Source organism: Pelophylax lessonae (genome assembly GCF_965119305.1).
Source record: "Pelophylax lessonae genome assembly, chromosome: 1".
NCBI classification, from domain to species: domain Eukaryota; kingdom Metazoa; phylum Chordata; class Amphibia; order Anura; family Ranidae; genus Pelophylax; species Pelophylax lessonae.
Window position 1 is genome coordinate 806,101,372 of NC_138768.1, and position 21,604 is coordinate 806,122,975.

A 21,604-nucleotide genomic window follows, 5' to 3' on the forward strand; every position below is an offset into this window, starting at 1 on the left:
CTGGATGGGAGTGCACCGCTTCTTTGATTTTATACGTGCATTTCTTCGGATGAGCAATTTTGGCAGGCCCAAATTTCTTTCTTCTTGGTGACTGCTGGAGCTTGGCTTCCCCAGCTTGAGTGGCATTAACTTGCCATGAGTGAAACGTGTCTTCAAGAATCTGGCTCTGCGCTTTTTGCTGCCCTCTCTTATGGGTATCCTGGATCTGTGTCATGCTTCCTTGACAACTTCTCAGCCTGGTCATTCCTTTTTTATCTTTTGTCTGAAGGGTAGTTTTTAATAACATTTTCTTAGATATACAACATGAAAAGTCACAAATACACAGCCATAAGCATGGTACAAAAAGACAAATAATCTTCATTTACCATTACAGTGCATTAAATAACATTTGGGAATCAACATCCACAACTGATATTGTAACCAGAGCATGTAATGTGCCTTGTACATCCAAGGAAAAACAAGAAAGAAACAGATAAAGAACACGAACTGGGGACAATCAGACATATAAGATAACATACGTATGTGGTAGCAATCAGAAGAAGGTCAATACTGCATAGGTATTAACTTCAATAGTTTTAGAGTAAAAGGACCTTCGTAGCACATGACATGAGTCAGGTCATTCTTGGTGACTTTAACATTGCTGGTAACATTAGCAGCCTGGCTCTTAACTTCTCAACTTAACCTCATCTTTTGACTTAACACCATTGTCACACACTCCTATTCACTTTGATGGTAACACCCTTAACCTTGTATTCCCCAACCTGTGCACTCCTTGCAACCTCTCTAACACCCCCATTCCTGTCTCTGATCACAACCTTTCAGTTTCATGGTGTCCTTTAAACTCTGCCTTTCACCCACAGCACTCCACAGTACTGCCTTACTAAAATTCACTGTTGACTTACTGCATGCTAAAACCAATGGCCACTAATCCATACTCAGTCTGCCTGATCTTCCTATAAAAACTTCAGTCTCTTGGCCTCCAAGACACTCTTGGTTCTTCTCCTGCCTATTGAAGAGTTAATCCAGATATAGTATGCAGTGAATGCCGCTTGGTTAATGGAGTCATTTTAGAAGTTGTAATCTTTTTCTTGTTATAGGCAATGATCGGTGTTGCATTCTCAGTGGGCTTCACCATTGGACCCATGGTCGGAGCTTACTTTGCAATAAACGCAGCTGATGGAGAAGTCTTCTATGTCCGGCCTGCCCTGCTTGCCCTTACATTCTCTGTTGTGGACTTGCTGTTCATCCTACTGTTCCTTCCTGAGACGCTTCCAAAGGAGAAAAGGGTAAGACCAGCATGACTTTTTTTTATAGCTTTCTGTAGACTGAATTTCACTGAACAAGTTACATTGTAGATTGATAGTTCTATTCATTCTAGATACATATATCCTGCTGGTGATTTTTTTTGCATCAGTAAACATAAAATAGCAGCTAACATTGTGACAGGTCAGGTGCAATAGGAACCGGAAGGGAGACCTATTGGGCTTGCAGTGTCCATCATTCAAAGCTTTACTTGCGCAACAAAAAATTTTGACTTGCCCTCTGATTTCTGATGGGATGCTGGTGGCTAGATCTCTGAATCGCAGAAGTGATCACATTCCACAAGCAGTATTAGATTACACTTTTTGGTTCTTCAGTAGAGCAACCGGATGACAAAACATAAACTGGCTCATGGAAAATGGCAAAATGCAGTCCACTGAGCAGATCACATATCACCATTCTCGGGTACTGCTACCATAGAAATAAGGCCCATTTTTCATAAAACCTAAGGATAAACTAATGAGCCAACCCCTAGACCAGGCATGTCAAATTTTAATTAAACCGTGGGCCAAATTTACCAGTTAATCTTAAAGCTTAGACAGCATTACACCTACTGAATTCCACACCTACCTAATTCCATATTAAAAGATTATAACATGGTATTAATTAATACAGTAACATTAGCAACATAGAACATGTTATCCAAGAAAAGAGGGGCCTTAAAACATTTCCTGATGTATTTATCTGCAACCTTTCATGTAACTTTTATTACCTGGAAACCAGATAGGGCCTTGTTTAAATTCTTAAACCGCAAAGAAGCAGAGAAAGGCACGCTATGAGGCCTAGACCTGCCCTAGACCCCTATATTTATTGCTGAGCAAATATTACGTTAAAAAATGTGTTCTTTCCAGTACCATGTAAAGGGTATTTTGTTGTTCCCAGTTATTTTAAAACCAGTAATGTCAGCAAAGTACAGACGGGGTTAATTATGGTAACCATGACTTTTCACAGTCCCTTCTTTTACATTACATAGTAGGGAAACACATTTTTAGCAAGAAAAAAAAGCAATTAAAAAGGTGAGCAGCATTTTTTTTAAATCATTTTTTAATGCTTTGCTATGTGATTGGAAACAGTGTAACAAATCTAAAATAGGTGTGATTCCAATTTAACTGCAAAAGTAGAAATAAACTTTAAGGTTGGGATTTTATTGCTGTCTGGGTCCCTGTTGGGTAAATCTGTTGTAATTTCTTGTTTTAGTGATTCTTCTCACTTGGTTGGGAAGTGAAGGAAATCTCTGCAGCAGACACATACATGCATTTGAAGAGATTCCGTTTTCCATCCTGACAGCCATTTGCCATGTCTGAGCAGGGTCTTGTAGGGGGTAGGGAGTGTGTCTAGTTCAGCCCAGTGCTTAGGACATTTGAAAAGGCTTTTTCCAGGATTAAAGAGGCAGACAGGAGTAGGGAAAGTACATAAAGGTACAGGGGGTTTCTACATAGAAGAGGATTTTTTTTATTAATGTGGTTTTAAAGTCTAAACATTTCTAATGCATTCCTTGCATGAACTGCTTCCGGACTGCCTACCGCATATATACTATGGCAGGGTGGCCCGGCTGCACGAAATCACGTACATGAGGTCTTGGGTGTGCGCCGCTTGCGACCCACTCCCACTGTGATTGGCCACAGCGGGTCCGGCGGCCGCGATGGCTGCCGCGACCCTCTGATCGTTCAGAGGAGAAGCAGATTGCAGTTCTGTGAGGGAGGAAAATGGAGATCTTGTGCTTCTGCTAAGCAGAAACACGAATCTGTTTTCCTCCAGTCACTGTATTCCCCCCCCTCAGTTAGAAAGCACTCCCTAGGAGCACACTTAACCCTTTGATCACCCCTGATGTTAACCCCTTCCTTGCCAGTCTCATTTATACAGGGTTTTCTTTTAGCACTAATTACACTGTATTGGCATCACTGGTCCCCAAAAGGTGTCACTTAGTGTCAGATTTGTTCGCTGCATTGTCGCAGTCCCGCTAAAAATCGCTGAACGCTGCCATTACTAGTAAAATAACAATTCCATAAATCTATCCCATAATTTGTAGACGCAATAACTTTTGCGTAAGCCAATCAATATACGCTTATCGTGATTTTTTATTTTTTCACCAAAAACATGTAGCCGAATACATATTGGCCTAAATTGATGAAGAAATTAGATTTTTCTCTTTTGTCATTGACGGACACAGCTCCTTATCTTCCTAACCATTGAATTTACACTGCCCCCTACAGTAGTAGGACACTAGGCAGGAAAAAGCTTGACTACGCCTATGGGGCAGTCCCAGGGGGTATACACTCCCTCTCAGCTATAGGCACTCAGTTTTTTTCTGCCTAGTCAGGAGTAAGGACCTAGTTCCTTGCTGGGATCTCTGGACCTGGCAATTTTTTTTCCTTTTTAAATGGAACTTTTTAGTGTCTTTTGTTATTTGGTTCCAGTGAGAATCTGCATTCAACTGCCGGACTGGGCAACAGACTGGATAATCTAGATCCAGAAGGTCCCTCCCAGTCTGGCCAGCATGCGCAGGCCTCAACTCCGCGTTGGGTCAGCCGTGACATAGCCCTACTGGACAGGGGCTGTCCTGCGAGTTAAACATTTTGCGAGGGCCCATACGACCTGGCCCCGGCCTGAGTCGCAGCGTTCCTCCTGGCCAACAGCCCCCCTATTCCGATGCCCACCCTGTTCCTGCTGTGGTAAGCAGCTGTCCGCCTCTTCCCCTGGAGGGTTTTGGGGTAAAGGCAGGCCCCTCCCTGGGACGGTGGGACCCTCGGGTTCCCCTCCTTCCACCTAGCCCCTCTAAAATTTTAGTGGTCACTGTGGGTCTTCCGGCACCCCCCCCCCCCACCACCACCACCACCTCCCTGGGTGAGGTTATGAGCTGGCTTTTGCCGCATGCTCTTAAGGGGGGCTTGTTGGGGTTGCTGCTGGCTGGGTTTTTCCTGGTGCGCAACGTGGGGTTGAGCAGGATTCCTCACCACCCTGGGGTTTGGTGACTCAGGCAGGGATGTCCTCTGGGCTCCCTGCTGCAGTTGTTGGGCTGGGTGAGTGGATGGTTTAGCATCCGTGGGTCCGCACCTCACACGGCCAGATTCGGCCAAAAATTTAGGCTGTGGCTTTGTGGCGTACTGGTCAGAAGCTATGTGAGGCGGCCCCAGTGAGGGTGGCTGAAGCTACTACCCTCAGTTTAGGCATCCGCCCTCCCCTCCGCTGCCCCTGGGGGGTTGGCCCTGCTGGGGCTTGTGCCCAAGCGGCTGGGTGTCCGCGAAAGTTTAGGCCGCGGCTTGCTGCCGAGCTGGGCGCCTCCGTTTGGGGGCTGCCCCAGTAAGGTTAGCTGAAACCCCCGCTCTTGGGCATCTGCCTGGCCAAAATTTAGGCCACTGCCTGTAGCCTACTAGGCCATGCGGCCAGCTTAGCGCCTCCCTTGGAAGGGGTGGCGCTGTGAGGGCGTTTTTTCTTTTTTTTTTTTTTTTTTTATGGTAGCCATGCCGCCATTATTGAGTAGGGCACCTGCCCCTTTTTAGCGCTGCAGGACAATCCGGATACCCTGCCTTTGTGTCCCCATCACGGCGGGTGGCCCCCTTTTTAAGGGGGCTATTTCCTATTATGTGGGCCTCCATGGAGGGCGAGCCCCTTGTTTTTTTTTGCGGGGTCCAGTCGGTGCTAGTATATAGCGGCCCTCCCCTGCATCATCTGTCTCATCAGATCCCAAATCTTTTTCGGCTGCCACGGACGCGAGTCACCCTACTGGGTTTACGTCCATGCACCCTGAGTGCTCAGATGGTGAGAGCGATTCCTCAGCTCCTTTAGCGCGCATGAAAAGGCGCTGATGTATGCACTGATTGTGTCAGTGCGTGAAACTTTAAAAATGGAGGATGCGGCTGATGCTGCATCGGAGGCGCCGGTCCCTTTTGGCACCCACAGGCCCTCCAAAGCGGCAAGTGTGTTCCACTTTTCCGCTTACTTTGACAGCATTGTCACAAAACAGTTTGGGTTGTCCAAAATGCACTCTTGTGGTCCCTGAGCGTTTTGCTATGCTGTATCCTTATGAAGATTTCCTGCTTAAAAAGTGGACGGTCCCATCTGTGGTGGACTCACCGGTTTCCAGGTTAAATAAAGCTACCTCAATTCTGGTTGAGGAGTCCCTGGCCTTTAAAGATCCGGCTGATAGGAGGATGGAGGCTCTGGCCCCGCCATATGTTCACTGTGGCTGGTTCGGCACTTGGACCGGTTTTTACTATTGCCCTGGTGTCGCAAACTCTGACCGAGTGGACTAAACTTTTACGGCTGGACCTGGAGGGGAAACAACTTCCCTCTGCCTTTGCGGAGCTGGCGGATCAGTTGGATTCAGAGGCTACAGTTTATCTGTGATGCCTCTTTGGATGTGGCTCTTTTGATTCTAGGCTGTCTGTATCAGCAGTGGTCCTTCGGCGTATTATCTGGCTGAACTGCTGGTCTGCAGACCTGACTTCTAAGAAGGCCTTATCTAATCTTCCCCTTGTAAGGGACCGCCTGTTTGGAGTTTCCTTGGATGACATCATTAAGGGTCTCACAGGGGGGCTGAGTACTCTTCCTCCACAGGCTACCAATGGCAAGGGGCCCAGTCGTAGACGTGGGCCATTCTTCTCGGCTTATAAGAGGCCTTTTTTCATCCCTCAGGGTCTCAAGACAAGGGATTAAAGCACTTCAGGGCCACCGGAGGCTCCAAGAGGACCTGGTCTGGCAACTCGCGAGCGGGTTCTTCCAGACCTGCGGACAAGGCTTCCTCTGCATGTAGGGGCGCCCTCACCTTTATCTGGGGTGGGGGGATGTCTTCGCTGGTTTCTGGATCCGTGGACCTCCCTGGTACAGGACAAGTAGGTCCACAAAGTAATTCGGTCTGACTACAAGATCGAATTTCGGTCTTATCCTCTGGAAAGGTTCTTCCCTTCCAGCCTGCACTTGTCCCCAGATCACTTATGGGCTCTCTTTGGGGCAGTGCAAGACTTGTTACTTCAAGGGGAGATTGTTCCAGTTCTGAATTCAGAACTTTTCCGGGGGTTTTACTCCAACCTTATTACAGTTCCTAGGAAGGAACGCAAGGTACGTCCAATTCTGGACCTCAAGGCGCTAAACAGCTTTGTACACGTACAGAAGTTCCGAATGGAGTCCATTCGCACAGTAGTGGCGTCCTTTCATCAGGGGGATTTTCTCGCTTCTATCGACATCAAGGATGCCTACTGTCACAATCCAAAATGTGCCGGTCTCCAGCACTTCCTCCACTTTGCCGTGGGCAAGGAGCATTATCAGTTTGTGGCATTAACCTTTGGTTCCGCCTCCATTCCTCGGGTCTTCACAAAAGTGTTTGCCCCGTGCTAGCATTGTTGCATCAGCCGGGGATTGCAGTACTGGGATACCTGGGTGCTCTTATTTTGCGAGCGAAGCCTGCGACTGCTCTGATGAACAACTTGAAGATTACTCTGCGAACTCTGAGGGAGTTTGGTTGGATTCTGAACCTTCAGAAGTCTGCTCTGGTTCCGTCCACGAGACTGGACTATCTGGGCAGATAGTTTCTTCCTCTGGAAAAATTCCAGACATTGCAGGAGGCAATTCAGCTTCTGTTGTCCAGCAGACGGTCATCCCTCCAGGCTTGCATGCGAGTGCTGGGCCTTATGGTTTCTACGTTCAAGGCAATCCTGTTTGCACAGTTCCACACAAGATCTCTGGAAAAAGAAATTCTGGTGAAATGGGACAAGAATCCACGGTCTCTAGAGGTAGCTTCATTCTCCAGCACTTCAACAAGGAAAATCCTTTCTCCCCCTGTACTGGATGGTTCTCGCCACAGATGCCAGCCTGTCTGGGTGGGGAGGCATCCTCGGCACAGATTGTGCTCAGGGGGTCTGGACTGTGGAAGGTTAATGTACTGGAACTCCAAGCGATCAGACTTTGTCTGGATCATTGGACAATTCCTCTTTAGGGGTGTCGGATAATGCCTCGGCCGTGTTCTATGTCAATCACCAAGGGGGCACAAGAAGTGTCCTGGTGGCTCGGAAACTAGTCGGCATTCTAGGGTGGGTAGACCAATTCGTTTCAGCCCTCTCTGCTGTATACATTGCAAGGAAGGTACAGAGGTTTGTGGCACGGTCCCGGGATCCTCTGGCCAACGCCATGGACGCATTCTAGTGACTCGGGACTGGCCTCACCGGTCTTGATACGCCGATCTGGTATGACTGGTCACCGATGCTCCTTGTAGACTTCCTCTCAGGGAAGGTCTGCTGTCCCAAGGGCCAATCTTCCGCCCTGCTTTACAGTTGCTTGCTTTAATGGCTTGGCTGTTGAAAGCCAGGTGCTGAAGTATAGAGGTTTGTCTGAATCAGTGATTCCTACGCTGTTAAAGCTAGAAAATCTGCCTTTAGGAAGATCTACTATCGTACTTGGAAGACGTACATTGCGTGGTGCGAGTCTCTTGGGGTTCCCCCTTTTCCACCAAGGGAGTTCGACACTTGGCTCCTCCAGTGCGGTCTCCATTGCTGCTGTGGGACCTCAGTTTGGTTGTCAGTTCTCCAGAAACCTCACTTCAAAACTATTTGGGAGGTCCCCCTGCCTACGTTGTACCAGAAGGTGGACTTTTTGGTGGCTATTACTGCTGCGCACACAGTGTCGGAGATGGCGGCATTGTCTTGTCGTTCACCTTACCTGGTGGTTCACTGAGTTAAGGTGGTTCTTCATCCCTGTCTGCCATTCCTTTCCATCTGAATGAAGACATTGTGTTGCCTTTCCTATGTCCCAGGCCTAAACATCCTAAGGAAATTGCCTTGCATTCCCTGGATGTGGTTTGGGTAATCAGGGTGTACCTGGCAGCTACAGAGTCTTTTAGGAAGTCAGAATCACTATGTGTACTCACCGATGGACCTTGGAAAGGGTTGGCCGCTTCTGCTGCGACCATTTCCAGATGGATCAGATAGACAGTAATTCAGGCCTATTCACTTAGAGGTCAGGTTCCTCCTTTCCCTGTTTAGGCGCACTCTACTCGGGCACTTAGTGCCTCCTGGGCCTTCCGTCATCAGGCGTCAGTGTTGCAGGTTTGCAAGGCGGCCACCTGGTCATCTGTGTACACTTTCACAAAGTTTTATAAGGTGGATGTGTTTGCATCTGCAGATGCGTCCTTTGGCTGCAAGTTTTTGCAGGCTGCTGTTTAGAGGACCTGGTCCTTTTTGAGGGTGTATTGTCTTTTTCAGGTGAGTTCCCATTGTTTATGGTAAGCTCCAGGTTACCTGGTTGACTACGGTTTAGCCTTGGGAATGTGTTTCTTGCTGTTCCCTTCCCTCATGTTTGACGCCTGCTTTGGGACATCCCAGTAGTCAAGAAGATAAGGAGCTGTGTCTGCCAATGAACAGAAGAGAAAATGGGATTTTTGACTTACCGTAAAATCCATTTCTCTGAAGTTCATTGACTGACACCGTACCCATCCCTCTGTGGAGTTGGCTTTCTTCTGACACTGCTTGTAACAAAACTGAATGCCTATAGCTGAGAGTGGGAGTATACCACCTGGGACTGCCCATAGGCGTAGTCAAGCTTTTTCCTGCCTAGTGTCCTACTCCTGTAGGGGGCAGTATAACCCCAAGAAGATCAGGAGCTGTGTCCGTCAATGATCATCAGAGAAATGGATTTGACAGTAAGTTAAAAATCCCATTTTTTATTGGGTGTGTTTTATAGCAGAAAGTAAAAAATATTGTTTTTTATTTTTTTTATTGATTTATTTTTGTTTATAGTGCAAAAAATAAAAACCACAAAGGTCATTAAGTACCACCAAAAGAAAGTTCTATGAAAAGAAGAAAAGGACATCAGTTATTTTTTGGGTACAGTGTCGCACGACCGCGCAATTGTCAGTTAAAGCAACGCAGTGGAGTATCGCAAAAAATGACCTAGTCAAGAAGGGGGTAAAACCTTCCGGGGTTGAATTGGTAAAGTACAACTAAAGGCAAAACTTTCTCTTTAGTGTTGGATAGAGTGGATAAGGATTAGAACACCTGTCAGTTTTTATTGCTGTCTGTGCCCCCGTTAAGGAGAGTCACCCACTATTTGTTCTGTTTACCATTATCATTGGAAGTGAAAGTAAAAGAAAATCCTACATTTTGGGTTGTCCCGAGGAAAGTAATAGAAGAGAAATCTTCCAATGGGGACACTGGTTCTGGCGACCTAGGGGTCCCCAGGAGATTCCCTTAATTTGCAGGGATTTTACACTAACTTCCTGTTTGGCTATGGGACAGGAAGTGAAGGTAAATCTCCCCAATAAGACAAAGATGGCAAAAATAAACCTTACAAGGGTTATAACCATCCCTTACTCTATCCCAAATAAAAATAAAAAGTTTTGCCTAAAGTTCTACTTTACGATAAAAAATGTTTAGGCAGCAGTATGCCCCTCATCCCTTCTTATACTTATACCTAAGCCCTAATTTGATCCAGCGCTGTGTCCATCTTCAGGTCTTCTCTCCCCTCACTTCTGTGTCTCACTGGCTTTGCTGAGGCAGCGGGAGCCATTGGCCAGTGGCAGTGATGAGGGAGCAGGGGTCAGAGCTGAGCCCCACTGTCTGTCTGAGTTCCCCCTATAGCAAGCAGCATGCTATGGGGGCACTTGCAGAAGATGAGGAGCCAGGAGCGCTGGCATGGGACCCGAGAAGAGGAGGTAAATAAGTATAAATCTGTTTGTTATTTAAAAAAAAAATTATTTAGTGTTTACAATTACTTTAAATACTGATCCTCTTAGGTGCCAAGATGCCTGTCTGTGCAACAGGGACATTTTGATTGAAGTTGTGTGGATATCTTGAGGTCCCCAAACCAGAAAAAAGATTAGGCCAGTATAGTAGATTGCACTGCTATTTGTGTATGCTGTGCACAATCTGATGTGATCAGAGAGTACCAAAATGTGTAGTTTAGCAGGTAACGAGTTTCTGTGACTGTACAGTTTTCTCTTTTCACATTCTGTCACCTTGGAGATTTCTTGCTGTGCAGAGTGAAGGTCATGCAGCGGGAATGTGGGTGTTGGATCTGTAGAATTTTGTCAGGCAGGGATGAATGCCTCCTGCTCCTAATTTATCACTCACTTTAGAAGTGTCGCTCATGTGCAGGAATGTCAGCCACGGCACCAATGCAGGGTGTGTATGTGCTAAAATACCTGAAACCTTCTATTAGTAAAGGAATTCTCCTGGCTTTCCTTATCTCAAAGTGTCTCTAATTCTTCACTGCGTATCCCTAATATGGCTTACATAGAGACCTCCGAGTATCCATAACCTGCTGTTTATGTTTTTGTTACAGGTTACTTTTTGTTAATATTTCACCTAGAGGTTTCGCCCATACTTGCAGCAGCCACCATAATGTTCTGACAAGCAAAACTTAGATTTTTCCTGCTAATGCTGAAACTTGCTGCTGCCTGTGCCTTCAATTTGGCCAATGCCTGCCCATCATTGTAATCAGCCAATAGGAATGTGCAGAAGTGGGAGGCAGCGATAAGCCCCAACACAACCCATAAGTGTCAGATCTTTGCCATAGCGACTACAATTGGAAGCAAGAACCCCCAGCGAGGGTTCCTGGCAATTAGCTGCAGGAGGCAGCCCCATTGAAAGCAATGGGAGGCTGCCAACTCCCAAAGATAATCGCGACTGTCAGCATGTGATCGCTCATGTAGCAGTCACCTATGAGTGATCGGTCTTGGACCCCGCTATGGTTTTGCATCTAATCGTAGTTGGGTGCATTTGCAAGTATGAGTGTACCCTAAAACTGTCAGCACTGTACTCGTGTGTGCAGAGTTGCAATGTTGCTTTACCATATTACTGTTGGTCTTCCATAGCAAAGTGCTTTCTGGGGTAGAAGTAGTTAGCCCTCAAACTATACCAGATTCCCCCTGAAAGTCAGAGTGGACCTTATTTGTACTTAATCTTCTATCTGCTTGTGTGTTCTAACCAATTGTTATCATTGTCTATAGGTCTCCTCTATGATAGTGGGGTGTCAGGGGGCTCTAGACCTGATCAGCCCACTGTCTCTGTTCCAGTTCTCAGCCATAACAAGAAGAGAAGATTTTCCATCTACTAAAAGTAAGTTAAAGAATAACCGCTTAATAAAATGTTGACCTTAACTGGTATTAATTCCAAAACCAAAAATGTATTATAATGCAGGTCACCAATTATTGCATGTGGTTGCTGCATTCATTTTTCTTTTCTTCACCTTTTTCCCCTCTATTTTCACCTGATGATCTGGCCACTAACACACCTCATGTATTACTTTGCCCCCACTCTGGATGAAGAAGCACAGGGGCAGCTTTGGACAGCAGCATTGTCAGTCTTGGTGTAGGGGAGTGTTAGATGTACTAGCAGATTTCGATACATTTACAAATTGAAGTCAAACTCCAACTCAAACTGCAGTTATACAAGCAGTTACCACAACATTTTTTCTCTTTTTCAATAAAGATTTTACATGAATAAATAAAAGCTGATTACAGTTAACACCCCTGCTAGTGGTAAATGGACTTAGCACTCTGATACATCGGCAGAACACCTTTTTCTTTTAAATTGCAACAGACTTACTGGTCAGATCACTGGGTTAAAATGTAAGAAAGGAAGCCTAAAAAAGGAAAACGAATGCAGCTATCACCTCTTAGAGTTGGTAAGCTGCAGTATAATAAGCGTTTGCTTTTGGGTTTAATACTACTTTAATAGGTAAAAGATAAAATTGCATCCTACTTGGCAGCAAAGTGGAGGAAACTAAAGTAAACATGTAAAGTAAACTAAAGTTTCCTCCAAGTAAACATGGAGGAAACACTGGCAGAGGTATTTCAGATCTCTCCTTTTAAGAAATGCTGGTTGCCTTTTTTTTATGCTAATCTACTGACCTCAAAACATGAGTTCTTAACCTAAAAAGGTATGCAGATTAGATAGTCTGAGAAGAGTCAGAGTTCCTTATGGGCATGTCTGAGTCAGCAAACCATACATCTAATGATAAAAAATTGATTGAAGAAAAAGGGTCAGCATGATAGGCAAGCAACTAGTATTTTAGGAAGAGAGGTCAATAATGGCAGCCTACCAGTTTTCTCAAGACAGAATTTCTCTGAGGTCTATTTTACATATTTGTGCTGTGCTAATGATTGCATTTTACCATGCGTTTAGGTGCCATGAAACCATTACACAGTACTGCATCGTGGGGTGCTGTGTCACCCAAAATGGTGCAGTTGTGCTTTAAGGACTGTTGTGAGGCGTTTGCAGTCTTTGAATGGGCTGATCTAATGCAAACGACATGTTAATGTACTGGTCTGAAAGGGGACCAAGTCTTGCAGTGATTATGCCAGTCAGCTAAACTCCAGCTATCATTTTCCTATTGTGGAGTAGAATATTGAATCAAGCATTTGATTGTTGACCATTCCTAGCACCCCCAAGTTTTACTTTGCTGTTTTTTTCCAAGCGCCCCATTAAACAAAGAAATAAAAGTATAAATATTCCCAGGTTGGCACATCTAGTGTATTTCACTTTTTAAAGTGGGCGATGTGAGTACCAGTGTTCTAATATGCCCATAGCCTGGTTATCTTCCTCAATAGCATATATTGTTTTTTTATTATTTACTTCTTCCTATTAAATAGAGCAGGGAATGTTTTTTTTTTTTTTTTTTTTTTGTGTCGTACATTTTTGAGGAGATTTACTCTCACTTCTGGATACCAAGGAAGGAAGTGAAGGGAAATCTCTCCCATGGTGACACGAGCAGTGGAAGGGTTAGAACCTTTTCAGTATTTTTTTATTACTGACTGCACCCCATTGAAGAGATTCACCCTTGCTTCCTGTTTAGTGCTGCTGTGGGATATGAGAAGGGGAAATCTTCCTAGTGGGGAGACCGCAATAAAAGGTTCTTCCTCATGCTATCTGAAACACAGAAAAGACTTAGTTGAAGTTGACCTTTAGGGGCCGTTCATACTGGAACTGGAATGCAGTGTGGGAAAGCCGCGTTCCTGTGCGGCTTCCCTCACCGCTTTCCGATTGCAATGTCCTTGCGATCTGCTGCGGGGGTCAGTTAACGTCAGCCCAAATGCGGGTCGCAAACGCATATTGCGTTTGCCCGCACCTACCCACACTGGATCGTATGGTACAAAAATACCATGTGATGCGGTTGCTACACTACTTTTGGTGCGGTGCGATTTCAGCCTATTCAAAATTAATGGGACTGAAATCGCACTGCACAGAACTGCATTTAAAGCACACAGCAAACCACACAGTGTTCCTGTGTGATTCACATACATTTCTAGTGTGCATGGGCCCTTGATCTGCAGCAAGTACTGATCTGCACTCGGTAAAAAACTCATATGCAATTTTTTTACCACATTTGCAGTGCATTTTTCACCGGTCATGTGACTCAAATGCAACACGGTGCATTTTTGATGTGGTATTGCCACAATTTCAGTGCAGTTCCATAGCAAGGTGTGTTTTTTTTTTTTTAACTGACCAAACATGCTCCAAAAATGTGGCAAGCAGGATTTTTACACAGCAACGGAAGCGCCACACCCCAGTGAACACGCATACAAGAAATTTCAAGGGAAGCCTTTTTCTTGAGCTTTTCTGGATCTTTTGTAACACCTCAGTGTGAAATCAGACCAAATGCTAGCTAGAAAGACTCCTACAATCATACAAGCATGGTAGCAGATAACCGCACTCATGGTGTGGGCTCTAGAAATAGGAACACAGTGCTTTTTAATCAGAACAAACATTGCATATAAAAAGTGTTCCCAAGGATATAGTGCTTTAGTGTTGTACCACTTTGTTTCCTAACATGCACTGGAATAATGACAGCTGGAATCGGATTTCATTTTTTCATACATAGGTTTATGTTTTGTAGCTTCATTGCCTCCAAGTTTATTAATACATAAGAGCCATCTAAACCCTATGTAAGTAACACATGAATTATCCATGTGCAGATGTACAGAATCTCCGAGTGTTGGGTCTGGTCTACTTCCTGTATCTCTTCTTCTTCTCCGGCCTGGAGTACACCATCAGCTTCCTCACTCACCAGCGCTTCCAGTTCAACAGGTGAGTTCAGTGGAGGGGGAGAGGATACAGGACAATGGGAAATCACTAAATATGATGGGAGTAACAGCATTTCGGGTGCTTTTATACACAAAGGGCAATGCGGCCATACAGTAGCTTATTAGGATATTAAAAGTCAATAATAAATCTTAAAGATAAAATGTTTTTACCCTAATACAAACCCTGCATTAACCACTTGATCTCCGGAAGGTTTACCCCCCTTCATGACCAGACCATTTTTTGAGATATGGCATTGCGTTGCTTTAACTGACAATTGCGAGGTCATGCAACGCTGTACCCAAATACAATTGATGTCCTTTTTTTTTCCCACAAATAGAGCTTTCTTTTGGTGGTATTTGATCACCTGTGCACTTTTTTTTTATAGCTATAGAAAAAAAAACCTGACAATTTAGAAAAATAACCAATATTTTTTACTTTCTACTATAAAACACATCCAAGAGAAAATTGAAAAAATCTAATTTCTTCATAAATTTAGGCCAATATGAATTCTGCTACATATTTTCGGTAAAAAAAAATCCCAATAAGCATATATTGATTAGTTTGCACAAATGTTATAGCGTCTAAAAAACTATGAGATATTTTTATTTATTTATTTTAGTAGTAATGGCGGCGATCAGCAACTTTTAGCGGGACTGTGATATTACAGTGAACATTCAGGCACTAACTGACACTTTTGACACTTTTTGGGGACCAGTGACACTAATACAGTGATCAGTGCTAATAATATGCACTGTCACTGTACTATTGACACTGGCTGGGAAGGCGTTAAACATCTAGGGCTATCAAAGGGCTAACTGTGTGCCTATCCTGTGTTTTACTAAACTGTGGGAGGTACTTTTACTAGGGGAAGACATGAATCCTAGTCCCTGCTTTACAGAGACACAGGATCCATGCTTCCCTCCTGTCAGAACGGCGATCTGCCATGTTTCCATAGTCAGACCGCCTTTCGTCTTCTCCTCACTTTTGGCTAGTGCCGGCAGACATTGAGTCTGCGGTACCTGCCTATCAGCTCCCACTGTGTTTAATCACAGCGGAAGAGAGCCGGCAGCGGCGCACATGCAGGCCCCTTACCCGGAAGCATCGGATAACGTATATATATGTGATCCAGCACACATGTGCCACACTGTAGCAGTAAGACTGCTATAGGGCAGACCTGAACTGATTAAGGTAAAAAATGTTTTAGCGCTTGCTGTGTACTTCCTTAGCCTCTGTTTCATCATCCCCAGTATATTTTGATAATGGGCAGCACAGTGGCTTAATAATCTTGCAGCACTGGAGTCTTCAGCTCGAATCCTAGCCAGGATGCTATCTGCATGGAGTTTTCTTCTAGTGCTTGCATTTTATTTCCTCCCAGGCTCCAAAGACATGCTGGTAGGTTAATTGGCTTCTGTCCAAGTTGGCCCTAGTATGTGTTTATGTATACATGTAAGGCTCCATTCACACTTGTGCAACTTAAAAATCAGTGAAATTTCCATTGCGACTTTACCATAAAACTTGACGGGACTTTGATGCGACTTTTGGATGAGTGTGACTTGTGCAGAAATTAAAAATTCATTAGGTTTCTTCATTTTCCAATTATTTCCAAATTTTCAGAACAATCGGAATTCAAATTGGGTTAAACTGATCAACCGATTATAATTCTGTGTGAAGAATGGCTGGTTGTTATGAAGCGGGTTGGCTGCATCCTTAACAACCGATGACTCATCACCTGTCAGTGAGTTTCTCCACTGACAGCTGAATGTAAAAAAAAAAGGAATGCCGGTGATAAAAAAAAAATGGTGTCGATTTCCACCCCCCCCCCCCCATACTAGCTCATGATGTCATCGACCGATGGCAGGCTGGGTCAGTGACGTCACAAGGGGGCGGTGCCACCTGGCGATGTAACCGAGCGGCCCAGTCCCCTAGGTAGTTAGGAGCTGTCTTTCCTCTGGTTGGTGGTGCTGCACGCTGCATGATCGACAATGGATCTACCTCTGCCCCAAAGCACCCCTCCATGTTGAGGACGTGGCCTGGTATGGTTCAAGAGGGGGGTTGCCCCCCCCCACCTTTCCTGACCTGCTGGGCTGCATGCTCAGATAAGATACTAGTATGGATTTTGGGGGGACCCCATGCCATTTTCTTTTTTTTCATTTTTTTTTTTATAGCATGTTTTTTTTTTTACATTCAGCTGTCAGTAGGGAAACTGACGGACAGCTGATGAGTCATCTGTTGTTAAGAATGTGGTCACCTGCTTCCCGGTCCGCTCCTTAACAACCGGCTTATTCTTCACACAGAATTCGAATCGGTCAGTCAATTTTTGACCTATTCGAATTCCAATCGTTCTGAATATTTGGAATTTGTTAGAAAATAAAGAAACCTAAAAAATTTTCATTTCTGCACAAGTTGCATTCCTCTAAAGTCGCATCAAGGGGGCGTGGCCAAGCAGCCGATGTAGCCGGACGTGTCTCTCGTGCTCTTTGCCGAAGATCCTGACATATATCCTTCGGGTGGCTACTTACGGCTCCCATATTGCACTTACCACGAACCGGGACTCTTGTAAGTGTGTGCGGCACAATTATTGCTGTTCTTCCCAAGCTAAAACATGGCCAAAAAGCTGAAAAACAGCAGACCCCCGGCCGACATGCTGGGGCAAGATGGCACCGGCTCTCGTTCTCTAAGGACAGTTATAAGGATGCGGCGTAAAAGTTCTTCTCCAGGGCCACAATGAGGGACTCTTCTACCACCACTGCAACACCAGAAGAATCCTCTAGGTCACCCTCGGATGAGGATGCTACAGTACCCCTGGAGGATCCATCGGAACAAATTAATGATTGGGACACAGTGAGTATCCTGACTGAATCCTGTCCTCTACCTGCCTCACATAGTGGGGATGATCCAGAGCCTACTCTCTATGATATTATGGCGGCTGTCACCACCTGCAATGCATCGATTACAGCTCTTACCTGTGAAATTAAAGGTGTGAAGGCTGAGGTTTCCTTTATCAGGCATGATATGCAAAAGTTGAGGGAGAGAACCTCTGCATTGGAGGGACGGATCAGCACAGTTGAGGATGATATGGCTCCTCTAATGAAAGATGTTAAACAAAATGTGCTTAATGTGGCCCAGCAAGCTGCCAAATTAGACGATTTGGAGAATAGAATGAGAAGAAATAACATAAGAGCCATTGGCATTCTAGAAAGAGCTGAAGGAAAAAACCCCGTGGCATTTATTGAAAATTGGCTGCTGACAACAATTGGTAAAGACACTTTTACATCCATGTTTTCGGTGCAACGTGCATAGAATACCCATGAGCCCTCTTCCTCCAGGTAATCCTCGCACTTTCTTGTTTAAATTACTAAATTACTAGGACAGGGATGCAATCCTTGCAAAAGCCAGGGGCATGGGTGAAGCACTAGACATTGACAATGCTAAAGTTTCACTGTTCCCAGATTATTCTGCTGAAGTGCAGAAACCAAGAACTAGGTTCTTGGAAGTCAAACAATGCCTCTGTGAATATAACCTTCAATACACCATGTTATTCCCTGCTAAACTACGAATTGTCACCAAAGGGGAAGTCCACTTAGTCGAAAAACCCGCCGCTGTATCCCACTGGCTAGACAGAGAGGAGAGATCGCTGCGCCTGAATGCGCTACCTAAGCCAGATGTGCGCTAGTTGTTCTGATGTTCTTGGTGATAACGGAATCTCTGCCCACCCGAGTTGGACATTAACAACCAGGCGGAATACAAATGCTAATGTTTACTTGAATGCCTTTTCAAGTGAGACATTGCTCGTTGTGAAGTTCACTGTTCTATCTTTGATTTTTCATTGCACCCCCTATGCAGTCCTGCATGGACAGTTCCCTTTGAGATTTATCTATGCATGGGCCATGTTGGTCCTGTATGCGTTTAGTAGTTCTTTTTCCTTCCTTTTTTTTCTTTTTCAACTTCTTTTTGTATTTCTTGTCCCCTGGCCTAGTGAGGTTGAGCCCTATTGATATGATGAGCCCGATTTGCCCTACTCCTTTTATACTCGCTCTGGTTGTGACTGTGGTGCCCTTCATCTGAGATGCATACTCCCTTATGTTAAATACTGGACTCATGGCTGACACAATTTGTGTACTATCGTGGAACATTACGAGGACTCAGCAGCCCTGTGAAAAGCACAGCGGTTCTCAGGAATGTTAAAAGACTTGGCGCCAACATCATATGTCTTCAAGAAACTCACCTGTCATCTGCTTCACCTACCTACTTTTCCACACGGATATACAATCACCAATACCAATCCACACATTCCGCATACTCCAGAGGGGTGAGCCTCCTGGTACGGCGTGGAACTCCATTTGTGATGTGAAGGGTTGCGGAGCTAAATTGTATAATTGCGGGTGTATATGTTCCTCCACTGTTCTCAGCAGAAGTTCCTTAGAAAACTGGCAAGTTTTATGGCCTGATACACTGATATCCCACTTCTAGCAACAGGTGATTTTAGCAACTTGCCGGATACTACTTGGGACAGGCTGGCCACTTTACCTCAAACTTCATCTCTGGTGAGAGGTCCTACTCCATTTTCTCGCCTGGTGAGAGATTGGACTGACTGATGTGTGGAGGTTGCATCACCCTAATGTCAAACGATTCTCATGTTTTTCTGCTACTTTTGAGGGTCTCTCAAGGATAGATTTGGGCTTGGGTAATGATCGGCTCCTTGCTCTCCTTGCCTCCTCTGGTTATGAGCATTCTCCCTTCTGGGTGGATCTTACTCTACTTACTTATTCTTACTTACCCTCTACTCAGAAAATACGTTGTTGGAAATTAAATCCTTTCTGGCTCTCTCTGTTTCCTACCCCAGATCCCATTACTGGGCTGTTGTCCACTTTCTTTAGCCATAATTTAGACTCTGCAGAGGTGGGGGTGGTGTGGGACACAGCCAAGGCGTATTTAAGAGGACAATTTAGTTAACTTATTAATGGAATTAAAACATCTACTAAAGGTTGGGAAGCTTGGGTGCTTGGTGAGGCTGGGAGGGCGGAGGGGGCTTATGTGGATAACCCTTCAGAGTCCAATAAACGAGGTTGGCAGTTGAGACCCAGCTAGCTGAGAACAAGCTCTTCTTTCTACAGCAGAAACATTTTGAGGAGGGTGAGACTAGGGGTCACATGTTGGCAATGCTGGTGCGTACACAGCAGGCTCCTTCATGTGTAGCTGTCATTGACAATTTTCATGGTTCAACATGGTGCTCTACTCAGGACATTTTACAAGTAATCCTTACATTTTATATGGACCTCTATTCTGTTAAGGTCCACCCCACCGATTCAGAGATAGCCTCCTTTCTGGATAGTTGCTCACTGCCTCGCCGGGAGGGCTTCGGATGGGCAAATGCTTAATGCCCCATTGACTGCTGAGGAACTGCAGGCAGCAATACAAAATGGACCCAATGGGAAGTCTCCTTGGGCGTATGGACTACCGTCTGAGGTCTATGGGCGGAGCAGGTGATACCAGTATTGCTGAGGGTATACAGCGCTGCACTCCAGTCAGGGACCCTACCCCACTCAATGAATGAGGCCGTAATTATTTTACTCCTGAAACCAGGTAAAGATGCCTTGAGGGCTGACTCATATAGGCCTATCTCCCTGCTGACGGCGGATGTCTAGCTGCTTTCGAGGATTCTTGCGACCAGACTGGCAAAAGTCATACATAAAATTGTTCATAGAGACCAATTTGTGGGGTGGGGTCTTATGGATCCTAAGGACTCCATCTGAATATTACTTATGCCCAGGAATACAGCTTACTTGGCTTTAGCGCATTTGGAGGCTGGTTTCATGCATATATCAGATACAGCTCCTACCATTAAACTTTTTAAAACTCTATGGTCTCATGTTAAACTAATCTTGGGTATCCACGGCTTCATTTCCAATACCCCATTATGACTTCACTCCCAGTACAAAGAATTAATAAAGCTGGATGGTTTTGAGTCTTGGGAAATAGCGGGGATCAGATATGTTTCTTGGTTATGTAAGAATGATGTACTGAAATCTTTTACAGAATTACAAACGGAATTTGCTCTTCCTAGAACTTTTATAGGTATCTGCATTTAAGACATGCGTTGAATTATCAATCTCACTGCTCTGAACTTAAGCTAGTAGACCACCCTATTCTTAGGAAGCCTTTTTGACAACAGATAAACGGGGCATGATCTCCAAAATGTATAGTGGAATATTTAATTCCATGCAGAGGGGATCTGCGGTTGCATGTAGGGAGAGATGGGAGAAAGATGTGGGTAATTTTGAGGATGACACATCGGAGTTGTGTTTGTCTTCTGCACCCTTGGTCTCGGTGTCGGCATCGCAGAAGCTCTCACACCTCTTTTTATTGCATAGAGCTTACAGAACACCAATCCAATTACGCAAATGGGGATGCAGAGACACCCCCTTTGCCCAAAGTGTGAAGGGGAGCATGGCGACCTTTTACACATGCTATGGAAATGCCCTCAACGGTTTCATTACTGGTCAGAAATTATAAGCACCATTACATGGGTGTATGGTTTTCAGCTCCCAAGGACCCTGTGGTTTGTCTCCTGGGGGCACTGGAGGCGAAAGTCTTGAATCAAAAAACGCATGTGGCAGTGTTGAGATTACTTTTTAGTGCTCGTAAGTTAATTGCAGGTTATTGGATTTATCCTCGCCTCCCGACCAGGAAACATTGGGTAGAACAGGTAAACGCATATCTTATCCGTGAAAAATGTACATATCCGCATCGGAAGGTACCCCAAAAATTATTCACTATGGCAACCGTGGCTAGATACGCCAGGCTTAGCGCCACATCAGCTGGTCCTAAATAGGCTTTTGGAGGGTGGAGTGTAATGAAAACGGGGATAATCTGTCAGAGGTCGAGGGGATCTAGTGCCAGGCGACTTCTCCCCCACCCCCCCCCTTTTTTTTTTTTCTCTCTCTCTCTCTCTCTCTCTCTTTCTTTCTTTCTTTCTTTCTTTCTTTCTTTCTTTCTTTCTTTCTTTCTTCCTTTCTTGTTTGGTTTTCTTCTTTCTATATAAAGGAGTGTGAGTCCTGTGGTATGACCTGTATAGGTCATTGTATTATGGACCTGCATAGTAGAACTCTTTAGAATGGATAATTGACTCAGATATTTTATGCTATATGTATGATGGCTGTTTAGAAATATATTGGAAAATCTTGTTCAAAAGCTATGGTTTGTGTTTACTGTACCATTTATACTTCTCCTGTTGTATTTTGTACAATTCACTTTTTCTGCAATAAACATTA

The 21,604-nt window shown here is 44.8% G+C and overlaps 1 protein-coding gene across 2 annotated transcripts in view; it reads left to right on the top strand.

Annotated features, from left to right (window-relative positions):
- The window catches only part of MFSD10 (major facilitator superfamily domain containing 10), a 131,851-nt gene that overhangs the window by 39,838 nt on the left and 70,409 nt on the right, over positions 1 to 21,604 (top strand). For both annotated transcript variants that reach the window (XM_082259556.1, XM_082259557.1), the window contains exons 6-8: positions 1,098 to 1,286; positions 11,258 to 11,366; positions 14,225 to 14,336. In XM_082259556.1, coding sequence (XP_082115682.1) covers positions 1,098 to 1,286; positions 11,258 to 11,366; positions 14,225 to 14,336 — 410 coding nt within the window. The remainder of the gene's footprint in view (positions 1 to 1,097; positions 1,287 to 11,257; positions 11,367 to 14,224; positions 14,337 to 21,604) is intronic.